General features: G+C 40.2%; 1 protein-coding gene across 1 annotated transcript; it reads left to right on the top strand.

Moving 5' to 3' along the window:
- The first annotated feature begins 16,631 nt into the window (after nt 1–16,631).
- On the top strand, nt 16,632–21,139 carry LOC142196518 (homeobox protein prophet of Pit-1-like). Its single transcript, XM_075266477.1, has 3 exons — nt 16,632–16,722; nt 19,174–19,415; nt 20,744–21,139. Exons 1-3 carry the CDS (start codon nt 16,632–16,634, stop codon nt 21,137–21,139), a joined length of 729 nt encoding a protein of 242 aa, XP_075122578.1.
- The last annotated feature ends 77 nt before the right edge of the window (nt 21,140–21,216 follow it).

Here is a 21,216-nt window from a genome sequence, read left to right as displayed (position 1 = left end):
TCAGTGATGTCACAGTACAGGATAATACACACAGTGATGTCACAGTACAGGATAATACACACAGTGATGTCACAGTACAGGATAATACACACAGTGATGTCACAGTACAGGATAATACACACAGTGATGTCACAGTACAGAGATAATACACACAGTGATGTCACAGTACAGGATAATACACACAGTGATGTCACAGTACAGAGATAATACACACAGTGATGTCACAGTACAGGGATAATACACACAGTGATGTCACAGTACAGAGATAATACACACAGTGATGTCACAGTACAGGATAATACACACAGTGATGTCACAGTACAGGATAATACACACAGTGATGTCACAGTACAGGATAATACACACAGTGATGTCACAGTACAGGATAATACACACAGTGATGTCACAGTACAGGGATAATACACACAGTGATGTCACAGTACAGAGATAATACACACAGTGATGTCACAGTACAGAGATAATACACACAGTGATGTCACAGTACAGAGATAATACACACAGTGATGTCACAGTACAGGATAATACACACAGTGATGTCACAGTACAGGATAATACACACAGTGATGTCACAGTACAGGGATAATACACACAGTGATGTCACAGTACAGAGATAATACACACAGTGATGTCACAGTACAGGATAATACACACAGTGATGTCACAGTACAGAGATAATACACACAGTGATGTCACAGTACAGGATAATACACACAGTGATGTCACAGTACAGGATAATACACACAGTGATGTCACAGTACAGAGATAATACACACAGTGATGTCACAGTACAGGATAATACACACAGTGATGTCACAGTACAGGATAATACACACAGTGATGTCACAGTACAGGATAATACACACAGTGATGTCACAGTACAGAGATAATACACACAGTGATGTCACAGTACAGAGATAATACACACAGTGATGTCACAGTACAGGAAGATAATACACACAGTGATGTCACAGTACAGAGATAATACACACAGTGATGTCACAGTACAGGATAATACACACAGTGATGTCACAGTACAGGATAATACACACAGTGATGTCACAGTACAGGATAATACACACAGTGATGTCACAGTACAGAGATAATACACACAGTGATGTCACAGTACAGAGATAATACACACAGTGATGTCACAGTACAGGGATAATACACACAGTGATGTCACAGTACAGAGATAATACACACAGTGATGTCACAGTACAGGATAATACACACAGTGATGTCACAGTACAGGATAATACACAGTGATGTCACAGTACAGGATAATACACACAGTGATGTCACAGTACAGGATAATACACACAGTGATGTCACAGTACAGAGATAATACACACAGTGATGTCACAGTACAGGATAATACACACAGTGATGTCACAGTACAGAGATAATACACACAGTGATGTCACAGTACAGAGATAATACACACAGTGATGTCACAGTACAGAGATAATACACACAGTGATGTCACAGTACAGAGATAATACACACAGTGATGTCACAGTACAGGATAATACACACAGTGATGTCACAGTACAGGATAATACACACAGTGATGTCACAGTACAGAGATAATACACACAGTGATGTCACAGTACAGAGATAATACACACAGTGATGTCACAGTACAGGATAATACACACAGTGATGTCACAGTACAGGGATAATACACACAGTGATGTCACAGTACAGGATAATACACACAGTGATGTCACAGTACAGGATAATACACACAGTGATGTCACAGTACAGGATAATACACACAGTGATGTCACAGTACAGGATAATACACACAGTGATGTCACAGTACAGGATAATACACACAGTGATGTCACAGTACAGGATAATACACACAGTGATGTCACAGTACAGGATAATACACACAGTGATGTCACAGTACAGGATAATACACACAGTGATGTCACAGTACAGGGATAATACACACAGTGATGTCACAGTACAGAGATAATACACACAGTGATGTCACAGTACAGGATAATACACACAGTGATGTCACAGTACAGGATAATACACACAGTGATGTCACAGTACAGGATAATACACACAGTGATGTCACAGTACAGGATAATACACACAGTGATGTCACAGTACAGGGATAATACACACAGTGATGTCACAGTACAGAGATAATACACACAGTGATGTCACAGTACAGAGATAATACACACAGTGATGTCACAGTACAGGATAATACACACAGTGATGTCACAGTACAGAGATAATACACACAGTGATGTCACAGTACAGGATAATACACACAGTGATGTCACAGTACAGAGATAATACACACAGTGATGTCACAGTACAGAGATAATACACACAGTGATGTCACAGTACAGGATAATACACACAGTGATGTCACAGTACAGAGATAATACACACAGTGATGTCACAGTACAGAGATAATACACACAGTGATGTCACAGTACAGAGATAATACACACAGTGATGTCACAGTACAGGATAATACACACAGTGATGTCACAGTACAGGGATAATACACACAGTGATGTCACAGTACAGGATAATACACACAGTGATGTCACAGTACAGAGATAATACACACAGTGATGTCACAGTACAGAGATAATACACACAGTGATGTCACAGTACAGGATAATACACACAGTGATGTCACAGTACAGAGATAATACACACAGTGATGTCACAGTACAGGATAATACACACAGTGATGTCACAGTACAGGATAATACACACAGTGATGTCACAGTACAGAGATAATACACACAGTGATGTCACAGTACAGGATAATACACACAGTGATGTCACAGTACAGGGATAATACACACAGTGATGTCACAGTACAGAGATAATACACACAGTGATGTCACAGTACAGGATAATACACACAGTGATGTCACAGTACAGAGATAATACACACAGTGATGTCACAGTACAGAGATAATACACACAGTGATGTCACAGTACAGGATAATACACACAGTGATGTCACAGTACAGAGATAATACACACAGTGATGTCACAGTACAGGATAATACACACAGTGATGTCACAGTACAGGGATAATACACACAGTGATGTCACAGTACAGAGATAATACACACAGTGATGTCACAGTACAGGATAATACACACAGTGATGTCACAGTACAGAGATAATACACACAGTGATGTCACAGTACAGGATAATACACACAGTGATGTCACAGTACAGGATAATACACACAGTGATGTCACAGTACAGGATAATACACACAGTGATGTCACAGTACAGAGATAATACACACAGTGATGTCACAGTACAGGATAATACACACAGTGATGTCACAGTACAGGATAATACACACAGTGATGTCACAGTACAGGATAATACACACAGTGATGTCACAGTACAGAGATAATACACACAGTGATGTCACAGTACAGGATAATACACACAGTGATGTCACAGTACAGGGATAATACACACAGTGATGTCACAGTACAGAGATAATACACACAGTGATGTCACAGTACAGGATAATACACACAGTGATGTCACAGTACAGGATAATACACACAGTGATGTCACAGTACAGGGATAATACACACAGTGATGTCACAGTACAGGATAATACACACAGTGATGTCACAGTACAGAGATAATACACACAGTGATGTCACAGTACAGGATAATACACACAGTGATGTCACAGTACAGGATAATACACACAGTGATGTCACAGTACAGAGATAATACACACAGTGATGTCACAGTACAGGATAATACACACAGTGATGTCACAGTACAGGATAATACACACAGTGATGTCACAGTACAGGATAATACACACAGTGATGTCACAGTACAGGGATAATACACACAGTGATGTCACAGTACAGGGATAATACACACAGTGATGTCACAGTACAGAGATAATACACACAGTGATGTCACAGTACAGAGATAATACACACAGTGATGTCACAGTACAGAGATAATACACACAGTGATGTCACAGTACAGAGATAATACACACAGTGATGTCACAGTACAGGAATAATCCACACAGTGATGTCACAGTACAGAGATAATACACACAGTGATGTCACAGTACAGAGATAATACACACAGTGATGTCACAGTACAGGATAATACACACAGTGATGTCACAGTACAGAGATAATACACACAGTGATGTCACAGTACAGAGATAATACACACAGTGATGTCACAGTACAGAGATAATACACACAGTGATGTCACAGTACAGGATAATACACACAGTGATGTCACAGTACAGGGATAATACACACAGTGATGTCACAGTACAGGATAATACACACAGTGATGTCACAGTACAGAGATAATACACACAGTGATGTCACAGTACAGAGATAATACACACAGTGATGTCACAGTACAGGATAATACACACAGTGATGTCACAGTACAGAGATAATACACACAGTGATGTCACAGTACAGAGATAATACACACAGTGATGTCACAGTACAGGATAATACACACAGTGATGTCACAGTACAGAGATAATACACACAGTGATGTCACAGTACAGGATAATACACACAGTGATGTCACAGTACAGAGATAATACACACAGTGATGTCACAGTACAGGGATAATACACACAGTGATGTCACAGTACAGGATAATACACACAGTGATGTCACAGTACAGGATAATACACACAGTGATGTCACAGTACAGGATAATACACACAGTGATGTCACAGTACAGGATAATACACACAGTGATGTCACAGTACAGAGATAATACACACAGTGATGTCACAGTACAGGATAATACACACAGTGATGTCACAGTACAGGATAATACACACAGTGATGTCACAGTACAGGGATAATACACACAGTGATGTCACAGTACAGAGATAATACACACAGTGATGTCACAGTACAGGATAATACACACAGTGATGTCACAGTACAGGATAATACACACAGTGATGTCACAGTACAGGATAATACACACAGTGATGTCACAGTACAGGGATAATACACACAGTGATGTCACAGTACAGAGATAATACACACAGTGATGTCACAGTACAGGGATAATACACACAGTGATGTCACAGTACAGAGATAATACACACAGTGATGTCACAGTACAGAGATAATACACACAGTGATGTCACAGTACAGAGATAATACACACAGTGATGTCACAGTACAGGATAATACACACAGTGATGTCACAGTACAGGATAATACACACAGTGATGTCACAGTACAGGATAATACACACGTGATGTCACAGTACAGGATAATACACACAGTGATGTTCACACAGTGATGTCACAGTACAGAGATAATACACACAGTGATGTCACAGTACAGAGATAATACACACAGTGATGTCACAGTACAGGATAATACACACAGTGATGTCACAGTACAGAGATAATACACACAGTGATGTCACAGTACAGGAATAATCCACACAGTGATGTCACAGTACAGAGATAATACACACAGTGATGTCACAGTACAGAGATAATACACACAGTGATGTCACAGTACAGAGATAATACACACAGTGATGTCACAGTACAGAGATAATACACACAGTGATGTCACAGTACAGAGATAATACACACAGTGATGTCACAGTACAGAGATAATACACACAGTGATGTCACAGTACAGGATAATACACACAGTGATGTCACAGTACAGGGATAATACACACAGTGATGTCACAGTACAGGATAATACACACAGTGATGTCACAGTACAGAGATAATACACACAGTGATGTCACAGTACAGGATAATACACACAGTGATGTCACAGTACAGGGATAATACACACAGTGATGTCACAGTACAGGATAATACACACAGTGATGTCACAGTACAGGATAATACACACAGTGATGTCACAGTACAGGATAATACACACAGTGATGTCACAGTACAGGATAATACACACAGTGATGTCACAGTACAGGATAATACACACAGTGATGTCACAGTACAGAGATAATACACACAGTGATGTCACAGTACAGGATAATACACACAGTGATGTCACAGTACAGGATAATACACACAGTGATGTCACAGTACAGGGATAATACACACAGTGATGTCACAGTACAGGATAATACACACAGTGATGTCACAGTACAGGATAATACACACAGTGATGTCACAGTACAGGATAATACACACAGTGATGTCACAGTACAGGATAATACACACAGTGATGTCACAGTACAGGATAATACACACAGTGATGTCACAGTACAGGATAATACACACAGTGATGTCACAGTACAGAGATAATACACACAGTGATGTCACAGTACAGGATAATACACACAGTGATGTCACAGTACAGAGATAATACACACAGTGATGTCACAGTACAGGATAATACACACAGTGATGTCACAGTACAGAGATAATACACACAGTGATGTCACAGTACAGAGATAATACACACAGTGATGTCACAGTACAGGATAATACACACAGTGATGTCACAGTACAGAGATAATACACACAGTGATGTCACAGTACAGAGATAATACACACAGTGATGTCACAGTACAGAGATAATACACACAGTGATGTCACAGTACAGGATAATACACACAGTGATGTCACAGTACAGGGATAATACACACAGTGATGTCACAGTACAGGATAATACACACAGTGATGTCACAGTACAGAGATAATACACACAGTGATGTCACAGTACAGAGATAATACACACAGTGATGTCACAGTACAGGATAATACACACAGTGATGTCACAGTACAGAGATAATACTCACAGTGATGTCACAGTACAGGATAATACACACAGTGATGTCACAGTACAGGATAATACACACAGTGATGTCACAGTACAGGATAATACACACAGTGATGTCACAGTACAGGATAATACACACAGTGATGTCACAGTACAGAGATAATACACACAGTGATGTCACAGTACAGGATAATACACACAGTGATGTCACAGTACAGGATAATACACACAGTGATGTCACAGTACAGGATAATACACACAGTGATGTCACAGTACAGGATAATACACACAGTGATGTCACAGTACAGGATAATAGCACACAGTGATGTCACAGTACAGAGATAATACACACAGTGATGTCACAGTACAGGATAATACACACAGTGATGTCACAGTACAGGATAATACACACAGTGATGTCACAGTACAGGGATAATACACACAGTGATGTCACAGTACAGAGATAATACACACAGTGATTGTAAGTCACAGTACAGGATAATACACACAGTGATGTCACAGTACAGGGATAATACACACAGTGATGTCACAGTACAGGATAATACACACAGTGATGTCACAGTACAGAGATAATACACACAGTGATGTCACAGTACAGGGATAATACACACAGTGATGTCACAGTACAGAGATAATACACACAGTGATGTCACAGTACAGAGATAATACACACAGTGATGTCACAGTACAGAGATAATACACACAGTGATGTCACAGTACAGGATAATACACACAGTGATGTCACAGTACAGAGATAATACACACAGTGATGTCACAGTACAGGGATAATACACACAGTGATGTCACAGTATAGGGATAATACACACAGTGATGTCACAGTACAGGGATAATACACACAGTGATGTCACAGTACAGAGATAATACACACAGTGATGTCACAGTACAGAGATAATACACACAGTGATGTCACAGTACAGGATAATACACACAGTGATGTCACAGTACAGAGATAATACACACAGTGATGTCACAGTACAGGAATAATCCACACAGTGATGTCACAGTACAGAGATAATACACACAGTGATGTCACAGTACAGAGATAATACACACAGTGATGTCAGTATAAACAGTGATGTCACAGTACAGGATAATACACACATGATGTCACAGTACAGAGATAATACACACAGTGATGTCACAGTACAGAGATAATACACACAGTGATGTCACAGTACAGAGATAATACACACAGTGATGTCACAGTACAGGATAATACACACAGTGATGTCACAGTACAAGGATAATACACACAGTGATGTCACAGTACAGGATAATACACACAGTGATGTCACAGTACAGAGATAATACACACAGTGATGTCACAGTACAGAGGTAATACACACAGTGATGTCACAGTATAGGATAATACACACAGTGATGTCACAGTACAGAGATAATACGCACAGTGATGTCACAGTACAGGATAATACACACAGTGATGTCACAGTACAGGATAATACACACAGTGATGTCACAGTACAGAGATAATACACACAGTGATGTCACAGTACAGGGATAATACACACAGTGATGTCACAGTACAGGATAATACACACAGTGATGTCACAGTACAGGATAATACACACAGTGATGTCACAGTACAGGATAATACACACAGTGATGTCACAGTACAGGATAATACACACAGTGATGTCACAGTACAGAGATAATACACACAGTGATGTCACAGTACAGGATAATACACACAGTGATGTCACAGTACAGGATAATACACACAGTGATGTCACAGTACAGGGATAATACACACAGTGATGTCACAGTACAGAGATAATACACACAGTGATGTCACAGTACAGGACAATACACACAGTGATGTCACAGTACAGGGATAATAGACACAGTGATGTCACAGTACAGGGATAATACACACAGTGATGTCACAGTACAGGATAATACACACAGTGATGTCACAGTACAGGGATAATACACACAGTGATGTCACAGTACAGGGATAATACACACAGTGATGTCACAGTACAGAGATAATACACACAGTGATGTCACAGTACAGAGATAATACACACAGTGATGTCACAGTACAGAGATAATACACACAGTGATGTCACAGTACAGGATAATACACACAGTGATGTCACAGTACAGGAATAATACACACAGTGATGTCACAGTACAGAGATAATACACACAGTGATGTCACAGTACAGAGATAATACACACAGTGATGTCACAGTACAGAGATAATACACACAGTGATGTCACAGTACAGAGATAATACACACAGTGATGTCACAGTACAGGATAATACACACAGTGATGTCACAGTACAGGATAATACACACAGTGATGTCACAGTACAGAGATAATACACACAGTGATGTCACAGTACAGGGATAATACACACAGTGATGTCACAGTACAGAGATAATACACACAGTGATGTCACAGTACAGGGATAATACACACAGTGATGTCACAGTACAGAGATAATACACACAGTGATGTCACAGTACAGAGATAATACACACAGTGATGTCACAGTACAGAGATAATACACACAGTGATGTCACAGTACAGAGATAATACACACAATGATGTCACAGTACAGGGATAATACACACAGTGATGTCACAGTACAGGATAATACACACAGTGATGTCACAGTGTAGGATAATACACACAGTGATGTCACAGTACAGGATAATACACACAGTGATGTCACAGTACAGAGATAATACACACAGTGATGTCACAGTACAGAGATAATACACACAGTGATGTCACAGTACAGGATAATACACACAGTGATGTCACAGTACAGGATAATACACACAGTGATGTCACAGTACAGAGATAATACACACAGTGATGTCACAGTACAGAGATAATACACACAGTGATGTCACAGTACAGGATAATACACACAGTGATGTCACAGTATAGGATAATACACACAGTGATGTCACAGTACAGGATAATACACACAGTGATGTCACAGTACAGAGATAATACACACAGTGATGTCACAGTACAGGATAATACACACAGTGATGTCACAGTACAGGATAATACACACAGTGATGTCACAGTACAGGATAATACAGTGATGTCACAGTACAGGATAATACACACAGTGATGTCACAGTACAGGGATAATACACACAGTGATGTCACAGTACAGGGATAATACACACAGTGATGTCACAGTACAGGATAATACACATATGATGTCACAGTACAGAGATAATACACAGTGATGTCACAGGACAGGATAATACACACAGTGATGTCACAGTACAGGATAATACACACAGTGATATCACAGTACAGGATAATACACACAGTGATGTCACAGTACAGAGATAATAAACACAGTGATGTCACAGTACAGGATAATACACACAGTGATGTCACAGTACAGAGATAATAAACACAGTGATGTCACAGTACAGGGATAATACACAGAGTGATGTCACAGTACAGGATAATACACACAGTGATGTCACAGTACAAGATAATAAACACAATGGTGCAAATTTATTAAGACTGACATATTATATGCTAGTCTTAATAAATGGTCCGATTGGCACAGTGACCGAGATTTATAAGGAGACTGCTGAATGTGGAACTGGGGTTCAGATCGAGGATTGAGGTGCACATTTAAAGAAAGAATGGTCCCTGCACCCAATCTGCACCTCAATGTGATCCTTCTACGCCAGAAAACTGATGTCGAGGGAATAATAAATTCCATCCAATGGCAGAATATATGAAGAAAGTAATTATAATGATGTCACAGGCAGCCGATATGAGGTCACAGTAATGGAGCCGCAGTCAGTTCTCCACATCCCCTTCCATCAGCCATAGTTATCACTATCTATATATCACACAACTGAAAACTTCTGGAACTTTTTCAAGATATCTGTTTGCTGTGAGTGAATGACAATACAGTACACCATAATAAGATGTAGATACATTTGTATCCAGTCTAGACAATGCTTTGTGAGCCAGATTGTACTCTAGACTGATACAGTGGAGAAATTTAGCAAGGATAGGGTGCTACAATCTTGGTGTAATTTGGTGTTTTAGACACTTTTATGTCTTGCACAAAAAATGTCCAAAAAATAAGGTACATTAAAAAAAATTATATATATATATATATATATATATATATATATATACGTATGTATATATACAGTCCTATGAAAAAGTTTGGGCACCCCTATTAATCTTAATCATTTTTAGTTGTAAATATTTTGGTGTTTGCTGCAGTCATTTCAGTTTGATATATCTAATAACTGATGGACACAGTAATATTTCAGGATTGAAATGAGGTTTATTGTACTAACAGAAAATGTGCAATATGCATTAAACCAAAATTTGACCGGTGCAAAAGTATGGGCACCTCAACAGAAAAGTGACATTAATATTTAGTAGATCCTCCTTTTGCAAAGATAACAGCCTCTAGTCACTTCCTGTAGCTTTTAATCAGTTCCTGGATCCTGGATGAAGGGATTTTGGACCATTCCTCTTTACAAAACAATTCAAGTTCAGTTAAGTTTGATGGTCGCCGAGCATGGACAGCCCGCTCTCAAATGATCTGAAAACAAAGATTTTTCAACATAGTTGTTCAGGGGAAGGATACAAAACGTTGTCTCAGAGATTTAACCTGTCAGTTTCCACTGTGAGGAACATAGTAAGGAAATGGAAGACCACAGGGACAGTTCTTGTTAAGCCCAGAAGTGGCAGGCCAAGAAAAATATCAGAAAGGCAGAGAAGAAGAATGGTGAGAACAGTCAAGGACAATCCACAGACACCTCCAAAGAGCTGCAGCATCATCTTGCTGCAGATGGTGTCACTGTGCATCGGTCAACTATACAGCGCACTTTGCACAAATAGAAGCTGTATGGGAGAGTGATGAGAAAGAAGCCGTTTCTGCAAGCACACCACAAACAGAGTCGCCTGAGGTATGTAAAAGCACATTTGGACAAGCCAGCTTCATTTTGGAAGAAGATCCTGTGGACTGATGAAACAAAGATTGAGTTGTTTGGTCATACAAAAAGGCGTTATGCATGGCATCCAAAAAAAAACAGCATTCCAAAAAGAACACATGCTACCCACTGTAAAATTTGGTGGAGGTTCCATCATGCTTTGGGGCCGTGTGGCCAATGCCGGCATCGGGAATCTTGTTAAAGTTGAGGGTCGCATGGATTCCACTCAGTATCAGCAGATTCTTGAGAATAATGTTCAAGAATCAGTGAGGAAGTTGAAGTTACGCCGGGGATGGATATTTCAGCAAGACAATGATCCAAAACACCGCTCCAAATCCTCAGGCATTCATGCAGAGGAACAATGACAATGTTCTGGAATGGCCATCCCAGTCCCCAGACCTGAATATCATTGAACATCTGTGGGATGATTGGAAGCGGGCTGTCCATGCTCGGCCACCATCAAACTGAACTGAACGCGAATTGTAAAGAGGAATGGTCCAAAATCCCTTCATCCAGGATCCAGGAACTGATTAAAAGCTACAGGAAGCGACTAGAGGCTGTTATCTTTGCAAAAGGAGGATGTACTAAATATTAATGTCACTTTTCTGTTGAGGTGCCCATACTTTTGCACCGGTCAAATTTTGGATTAATGCATATTGCGCATTTTCTGTTAGTACAATAAACCTGATTTCAATCCTGAAATATTACTGTGTCCATCAGTTATTAGATATATCAAACTGAAATGGCTGCTGCAAACACCAAAATATTTAGAACTAAAAATGATTAAAATTAATAGGGGTGCCCAAACTTTTTCATAGGACTGTATATATACATATATATATATATATATATATATATATATATATATATATATATATATAGTGAGACCACTGAAGGCAGAAAACATCTTAAAGGCCGGTCACTAAACCTAAAGCCGCAGGTAGCAAAATGTAGCTAAAAAAACGCAGCAAAAACGAGTTGCGATTTTTTTCCGCAAAACTTTTCTTTTAATTTTTGCTGTATGTTCTTCTGCATTTTTTCATCCTCACTTGCAATTCTACCATTCTATAAGGGGTGCACGCTTCTTCATATATGCAGCGGCTATCCTGGGCCAAGTACCTATGATGGAATATACTGCAACTTCTAGTGTAGTAGTGAGGAAGGCGCAAAAACCCCGGTGGTGACAATAATTGTCACAAGTGGTGTTTAAAATTTGCAAACCAGAGGTTTGTCCTATAGGTTATGTAATGTGGATTATCTCGGTGGAACAACCAGTTGAGTAATGCATATGTAGGTGCATATATAGCTATAGGGGGTGCAGGGTTAGTATTCACACTGGGACCTTCAAATCCGATCAGCCCATGGCCCCCTGTTATATAAGAAGCCACCAGTATTATAAATTATATAGGGTAGGTGGGGGCTGCATTGGGGGCTTGGGGGCTTCGAATTATGTCTCTGCAAATAGAGTAGGTATAGAAGGGCATGGATCATGTATGTCTGTGCAAGGAATCATAGATTATAATATATTGGTAAAACCAGAAACCTACAGGCGCACGCAGGAGCGGTCCATATAGCTGCGACATGGCCATAAGAAAGGGACGGATAGACTTGGTGGTCCCATCATATCTGCTAGAGGGTAATCCGCAGGATGCCCTCCTGTCAAAGTCCAAGGAAAGAGAGTTGGGGGGGGGGGGGGCAATAAACACCAGGCCCTTCTGTTCTGGGTGGCATAACCCAATGCTACAGTGGGGACCTGCACCCCATTCAGAGGTGTCACTTGAAGCTCCTGAGGTCTGGTGCGGTGCCCTATTACCTTGTGCCATGTAGTGTACTGGTATATTTTATGTGTCAGAGGGACCTTTGGGACCCGTCCAGGGTCCAGGACCTTGTAGTCTCTATTTCCTCTGTACCCCCTACATCTACACCCCAATTTTTTCTATGGCAGAATTCTAGGAAATCTATTGCAATGAGAAATCTGCAGCGGACACATCCTTGGGGTCCAACCTAATAGTATGAAAATGGTTTTTTTTTTTCATGGAAAACCCAAAAAAGAAAAAAAAAAGTCCGGTCTCATCTGCTCAGAATTCATTCTACAGAGACAATGAATATTTTATCACTTTCTTAGCAATTACCTCCTATTAAGAGTGTTAACTCCCTGGTGAATAGCAGATGTGGCAGCCGCAGATTTGTGTACACGGCCTGAAGATGAAGGATTAATCCGTTTTACAAGTATTGAATGGCATTCCAGCCGGCAGATCAATGGCTATTCTCTGCTGCCTGCCGGGGGGACAAGTGGCGGCCGTACTCTGTAAACTCCTCCTGAAGGCAAGTAACACAAGATGCAAATATTTATGCAAGGTGCATGGAGAACAATGGCCGAGGATACAGAACAGGTGCTGAGGGGTTAGCGCCTCTAAACAATCCTGCACAGCTCTCCCTGGGAATACAATGCCAGAAGTATGGCCGCCCCGTGAAGGGAGAGTCTTACCAATTACTACAGTCATCATTGTCTAGAGAACGTTCATTGTCAGGAGAAAAATGGACAAGTCTGCAAAGTTACTAAAATAACTGAATTCTATTTTCTGTAATAAAGATTCCTGGGCAAAAAGTCATGGAGTAAACTCCTGGTGAGTGGTCAGGGAACCCCGGGCTATGTATTTAGGTCACAATGTATGGGCACTATAGTTGGGGGTATATGTGGCGCACAGTAGGGTTGTCCAGGATTACAGGTTTCTGCAAGGAGGCAAACAACATCATACTCACCTGTCCCCGCTGCTCCGCTGTCCCCACCTCTGTGGCCCCCGGGGCTTGTTCCAGTGGAGTCCACAGCACACATGACTGGTCTCAGCGGACCAAGATATCATTCACATACATCACCTGAGACGTCCCTGTTCCTTTCCTTAATCTGCTGAGGCCGGTGATTGGTCATGCGTGGCGAAAACGTCTGCCAGAATGTAACATTACAGGACTGGACTGGTGGGAGACATCGGAGACAACTGAGTATGCATTTTTATTTTTTTATTTTTTTCACCTTCCCTGGGATCTTTGCAGAAATCTGTCATTCCTGCACAGCCCCTTTAATGTACACTAGTCTTTGTACAATGAAGACATTTCTCAGCTTTCTATTAACAAGGCAGACTGCGCCATACACTGTCTAGTGGTCAGGAAAGGGTACTGCAGCTCAGCTACCATTAAGGCTAAGGACCCACAGGACGTCCCACAGCAAAAAAGCGCAACAAATCATGGTCCTTCCCGCAGCGCTTTAGACAGAAACCCAACAGACTCCTAGCAGAGCCCATTATAGTCTATGGAGTCCACAGGTGTCCACGGGTAACCACTTTTTTGCGGACGGGCTCCCTAAATGGCAGAGAGTCAAACACTAGTGTAACCCTGGCATAGGGATAAGCCGTGCCCCCTGATGGACGGCTATAAAACGATTTATAAATGTAATGCGATGCAGGAGTTTTTGGTGCAAAATGTGCCAGAATTTTGACATCCTATGAATAGAAAATTGCCCCCAGTGTCTTGTCTTTCTTTTAACCCCTTGGTGACGTTTGATATCACTAAGGGGTCACATTCACAGTCTAAGTTGGAGTCTCCATCATAGTGTCTGCCACCACTCAACAGATGACAAAGTCCTGCACGGAGAATTTTTTCCTCTGCCAGTCTCAGTTTATAAATGGTGGACACCCGATGGACCCCATTATAGTCAAGGGGGTTGTCTGGACTCCATGTGTAACTGCTGTTATCCAGTATTCGGCTCCCCCACCAGACCTGAGCAACAAAGGTGCATTGCTAGTGTGAACCTTGACTAAGTTAAGTGTATACTAACCAGTACCACCTAGTGGTCGGCAGCAGAATAACACCTGCAAGTTATCAGTAATAGACCTCTGCCTTCCCGATCGTTGTATGCACAACACTCAATGGGTGCCGCCATGATGCATCATTCTCCAAACCCAGGGGTCACATGATCCTAGAGAAGCCAGATCAGCTCTGCATTACGGGTCTGTATTCCTCTTGTGGTCGGTGAGGGTCCCAGCATACAGACCCGCACCAATCACCAAGTTACCTCTATCTTGTGAATAGTGGCTACCTTGTTGTAACTGCAATAATCCTTAAAATGATATATTCTTTCCCAAACTTATACAAATGAACAGAAAAAAATCAGATGAAAGGGTCTCCTTATACATAGGTTGGGAGTGGTATTGTAGTATTTACTTAAATAGGGCCAAGTTGCAATACCAGACACAGCCACGGACAAGAGTGGCGCTGTTTCTGGATAAAAAAAAAAGCAGATGCTATTTTAATCTTATAAGAAATGATATGTATAATATTCAGCCTATTATAGATAAGTCGATTATAATGTACTATATTATAATACTATGAGGTCTATATTAGGTCAAGGCTCCGCTAACATTTCCATTATGTTGCTCCTCCAGGAAAGAAAAAAAAACAATCTTGGTTGGAGTTGCCTTTGTCCAGTCTCCTGATACCACCCACAGTCAGAGATGTCTATTATCCAAACTGTATGCACCTTACAATGGGCGGCTGCAGTCAATGTCTCAGTCAGGTCAGAGGTTGAGCCCGGCCTGTTCTCTCCTTGCCTGATTAGTTTGGAGCTCTATGTAATTAGCAGAGGACGGAGGGGATTGGAGGACGCCCCACACAGGGCACCGGTGACATCACACCTCATAACTTCAAATTGTGGAAAAAGAAGCAGAAGCTCCATCAGTACGACAACTAAACCCCGGTGACTGGTCCTCGTATAGACCCGAAAATCAGCCCAAAGATGGAAGACGCAAGAATTAAAGCCTCCAAAAAGAAATGTACAGACTACCATGAAGTCTACACCGAGATCGCTGCCGTGACATCAACAGCCGGTAAGTGGGAATCCAGGTATCAAATAAAATACAGATATCGAATCTATTATCTATCTATCTATCTATCTATCTATCTATCTATCTAATTTAGCAAAAACTATCATATTGTATCAATCATAAACAATCTATTTTTCTAGTTAACATCTATTTTTCTATATCAAAATCTGTCTAATAGCTATCATTATCTATTGTTCTATCTATCCATTATCTATAATATTCTATCTATAGTGATCTATTTCTAATATTTAATATCTATCGTAAACTATCATTTATATTGTGAACACTTGGTTACCTATTGTAATCTATCTATATCTATCTCCTATCTATCTATCTCCTATCTATCTATCTATCTATCTATCTATCTATCTGTCTCCTATCTATCTATCTATCTATCTATCTATCTATCTGTCTCCTATCTATCTATCTATCTATCTATCTATCTCCTATCTATCTATCTATCTATCTATCTATCTATCTATCTATCTATCTCCTATCTATCTATCTATCTATCTATCTATCTATCTATCTCTTATCTATCTATCTATCTATATCTATCTCCTATCTATCTATCTATCTATCTATCTATCTATCTAGCTATTTATCTCCTATCTATCTATCTATCTATCTATCTCCTATCTATCTATCTATCTATCTATCTATCTATGTATCTATCTCCTATCTATCTATCTATCTATCTATCTATCTATCTCCTATCTATCTATCTATCTATCTATCTCATATCTATCTATCTATCTATCTATCTATCTATCTATCTCCTATCTATCTATGATCTATCTATCTATCTATCTATCTATCTATCTATCTATCTATCTCCTATCTATCTATCTATCTATCTCCTATCTATCTATCTATCTATCTATCTATCTATCTATCTATCATCTATCTATCTATCTATCTATCTCCTATCTATCTATCTATCTATCTATCTATCTCCTATCTATCTATCTATCTATCTATCTATCTATCTATCTATCTCCTATCTATCTATCTATCTATCTATCTCCTATCTATCTATCTATCTATCTATCTATCTATCTATTATCTATCTATCTATCTCCTATCTATCTATCTATCTATCTATCTCCTATCTATCTATCTATCTATCTATCTCCTATCTATCTATCTATCTATCTATCTATCTATCTCCTATCTATCTATCTATCTATCTATCTATCTATCTATCTATCTCCTATCTATCATCTATCTATCTATCTATCTATCTATCTATCTATCTCCTATCTATCTATCTATCTATCTATCTATCTATATCCTATCTATCTATCTATCTATCTATCTCCTATCTATCTATCTATCTATCTATCTATATCCTATCTATCTATCTATCTATCTATCTATCTATCTATCTCCTATCTATCTATCTATCTATCTATCTATCTATCTCCTATCTATCTATCTATCTATCTATCTCCTATCTATCTATCTATCTATCTATCTATCTATCTATCTATCTCCTATCTATCTATCTATCTATCTATCTATCTATCTATCTCCTATCTATCTATCTATCTATCTATCTATCTATCTATCTATCATCTATCTAGATTATAATGGGGTCTATGTGCTTTCTCCATGAAAAATGCGGAAAGAAAACTACTGATTTCAGGAGAGGGGAACGGATTGTCCCGAACGCAGATGTGAAGTGCACCTTATACGTCATCCACTTCCCGATGTGCTGCTCATATTTGATACTTGTGATGAAATATTGTTACAATATATAGGAAGAAAGTATCTGTTTTTCTGTTCCGTTGCTACTTTATTGTAACTTTATTGTAATTGAAGCCGTTGTAACGATTGGAGACACGTGGAGGTCCGGCGTGATGCTGAATGACAGATGTTATTATGGATATGTAATACGTCTGTAGATAAGAAGCCTGACACTAAGAATATCAGTGTACAGCTGTATTCACATGCACATGATTTACCATAGCTGTGTTTTATCTGGACATGGACAGATAGGTGGACATAGACAGAGCCCTAGGAACCCCACTGACTATAAAGGGGTCACTTGGTGCCCGTTATTTTGTAACTGATATCGCCAGACGAAAAAAATGAAGCTCGCCGCAATGTTTCGTCTGGCCATTTGTGACAGATCTGCACCAGGTGTCCCAAGATGTGAACCAAGCGGAAGCTAAAAAGTACTAAAAAAAAAGTTTTTGGCCACCAGGAGGCGCTGCTCATTAATGACATATTTTTAATTACATTCTAGCAATATTGTTGTATTTATAAACACAAATAGATCTGAAGGAACATTGATACATTGTGGCGCAGTAAAGGAATTAAATCTGCATGGAATGGCATTCCTTAAGGTTGGAGTTCTCCTTTAAATCATCATCTCTGTGCGTATATACGTGATATGAATCTCTACGATAAGTCAGCCCCTAGTAAACAATGTTTCCTCCCTCTTTTCAGACATCGATAGTCCTTATAAAGGGTTTACAGACGTCTCTGGCGTAGACGGCGGTGGATTATTGACATCAAACAGACACGTTCCGCCCCATTATCCTACCCCGACACGACGCCGACACCGCACAACGTTTAGTCAAGAACAGCTGGAACATTTGGAGTCAGCATTTAGTAAGAACCACTACCCTGATATATATTGTCGAGAGGAACTGGCAAAGATCACCAAGCTGAATGAGGCCAGGATACAGGTGAGCAATCTAACGGAGATACCGGAATAAAAGTAACAAAATCAGTTTCTATTATGTGCGCATGTTGTATGTTCAGCATAGACGCTGTAAGGCCGTACATACGTGTACATTACGTGTGCTGATGTATGGCATTAATACTGAATGTGCAAGAAAAAAAACAAACCTCACTATACCCCATATAAAATTGTTCACTTGCCAACAGAGCTGTAACTTTAAGCCTCTGGCCCATAGTACAATATATACTGGAGCCCCCACCTCTATAATATTGGTCTTCTTACATTGTAGAGAGGCTTTTGGGCCCCTTCAGGCTTCAAGGCCTTTAGAGATTGTTAGCTCTGTACCCCATATAGCTACACCCCCTGCTTGCTAATACATAAACATGGTGGCCAGAGTTTAATTTTCGAGATACAGAGATCCAAATCTCATGCATAGACCTGCTGAGCATCCGACTGGTTATATCTCTAGCTATACAGCTGAGCATCCTACTGGTTATACCTCTGGCTATACAGCTGAACATCCTACTGGTTATACCTCTGGCTATACAGCTGAGCATCCTACTGATTATACCTCTAGCTATACAGCTGAACACCCTACTGGTTATACCTCTAGCTATACAGCCAAGCATCCTAATGGTTGTATCTCTAAATATACAGCCAAGCATCCTACTGGTTATATCTCTAGCTATACAGCAAGCATCCTAATGGTTATATCTCTAGCTATACAGCCGAGCATCCTACAGGTTATACCTCTAACTATACAGCCGAGCATCCTACTGGTTATACCTCTAGCTATACAGCCGAGCATCCTACTGGTTATACCTCTAACTATACAGCCGAGCATCCTACTGGTTATACCTCTAGCTATACAGCCGAGCATCCTACTGGTTATATCTCCAGCTATACAGCTGAGCATCCTACTGGTTATACCTCTAGCTATACAGCCGAGCATCCTACTGGTTATACCTCTAACTATACAGCCAAGCATCCTATTAGACTTCCCTGTCTCCTGGCTGCACTATTCACTCATTTTGAGTTTGTCAGGAGCCCTGGATCCATCTCCCACAATGAGTTGTCTCTAGTCTTTGTTTTTTTAGGGTCCTTGTGGCCCAGTAAAGCACATTTTTCAGGTGCTGTTAGGAGAATATCACAAAGACTCAAGCAAGATGGCAGCTCCCATCACCATATGCAGAAAATACTATAAAAAAAATTTACAGTCTGAAATTCAAAGCAGATTAGGAAAATACATTTTTTCTTACAAGTTCCAGAATTTTGGAACAAAATGGGCGATTACTTGAAGTCTAATTTTACATTCATTTCTATCTATCGCAGGTCTGGTTTCAAAACCGGAGAGCCAAACATCGCAAACACGAAAGGACAAACCAGAAATCGGTGACAGCAAGTGGCATGATCGCCTGCAGCAGCCTTATGCCTGGAGTCTGTTCTATGTCCCCGGCGTCCCGTCAGTATCAATATCCCCACACACTAAACCACATTCCCCGATTCACATCAATGGCCCCTACAGGTTATCAGCCCCCATCGTCCGTCGGCCAGTTCATGTGCTCAAGCGCACATCCTCATTTACAATCTGGCGCCCCTCCCACGCGACAACATGACGACTGGTACAACTCACTTAGATCCATCAATTCCCCGAGCACTGGATTATCATCATCCATGATAACCTTAGCACCTATGGCCGCTTTAGATCCGCCTTCCCACTGGAGTTAGACTTGGTTGAGTTTAGGACAAGAACACTATGGACTCGAGTAAACGCTTTATGAGATGTAACGCCAAGGAGCAAAGCT

This window comes from Leptodactylus fuscus, chromosome 3 (assembly GCF_031893055.1).
Source record: "Leptodactylus fuscus isolate aLepFus1 chromosome 3, aLepFus1.hap2, whole genome shotgun sequence".
NCBI lineage: Eukaryota > Metazoa > Chordata > Amphibia > Anura > Leptodactylidae > Leptodactylus > Leptodactylus fuscus.
This window is presented reverse-complemented; position numbering and strand designations above follow the sequence as displayed.

Coding starts and splice junctions, on each gene's coding strand:
- LOC142196518 (XM_075266477.1), top strand. CDS start 16,632: ATGGAAGACGCAAGAATTAAAGCCTCCAAAAAGAAATGTACAGACTAC. Junction 16,723..19,173: donor TGCCGTGACATCAACAGCCG/GTAAGTGGGAAT, acceptor CCCTCTTTTCAG/ACATCGATAGTCCTTATAAA. Junction 19,416..20,743: donor TGAATGAGGCCAGGATACAG/GTGAGCAATCTA, acceptor TATCTATCGCAG/GTCTGGTTTCAAAACCGGAG.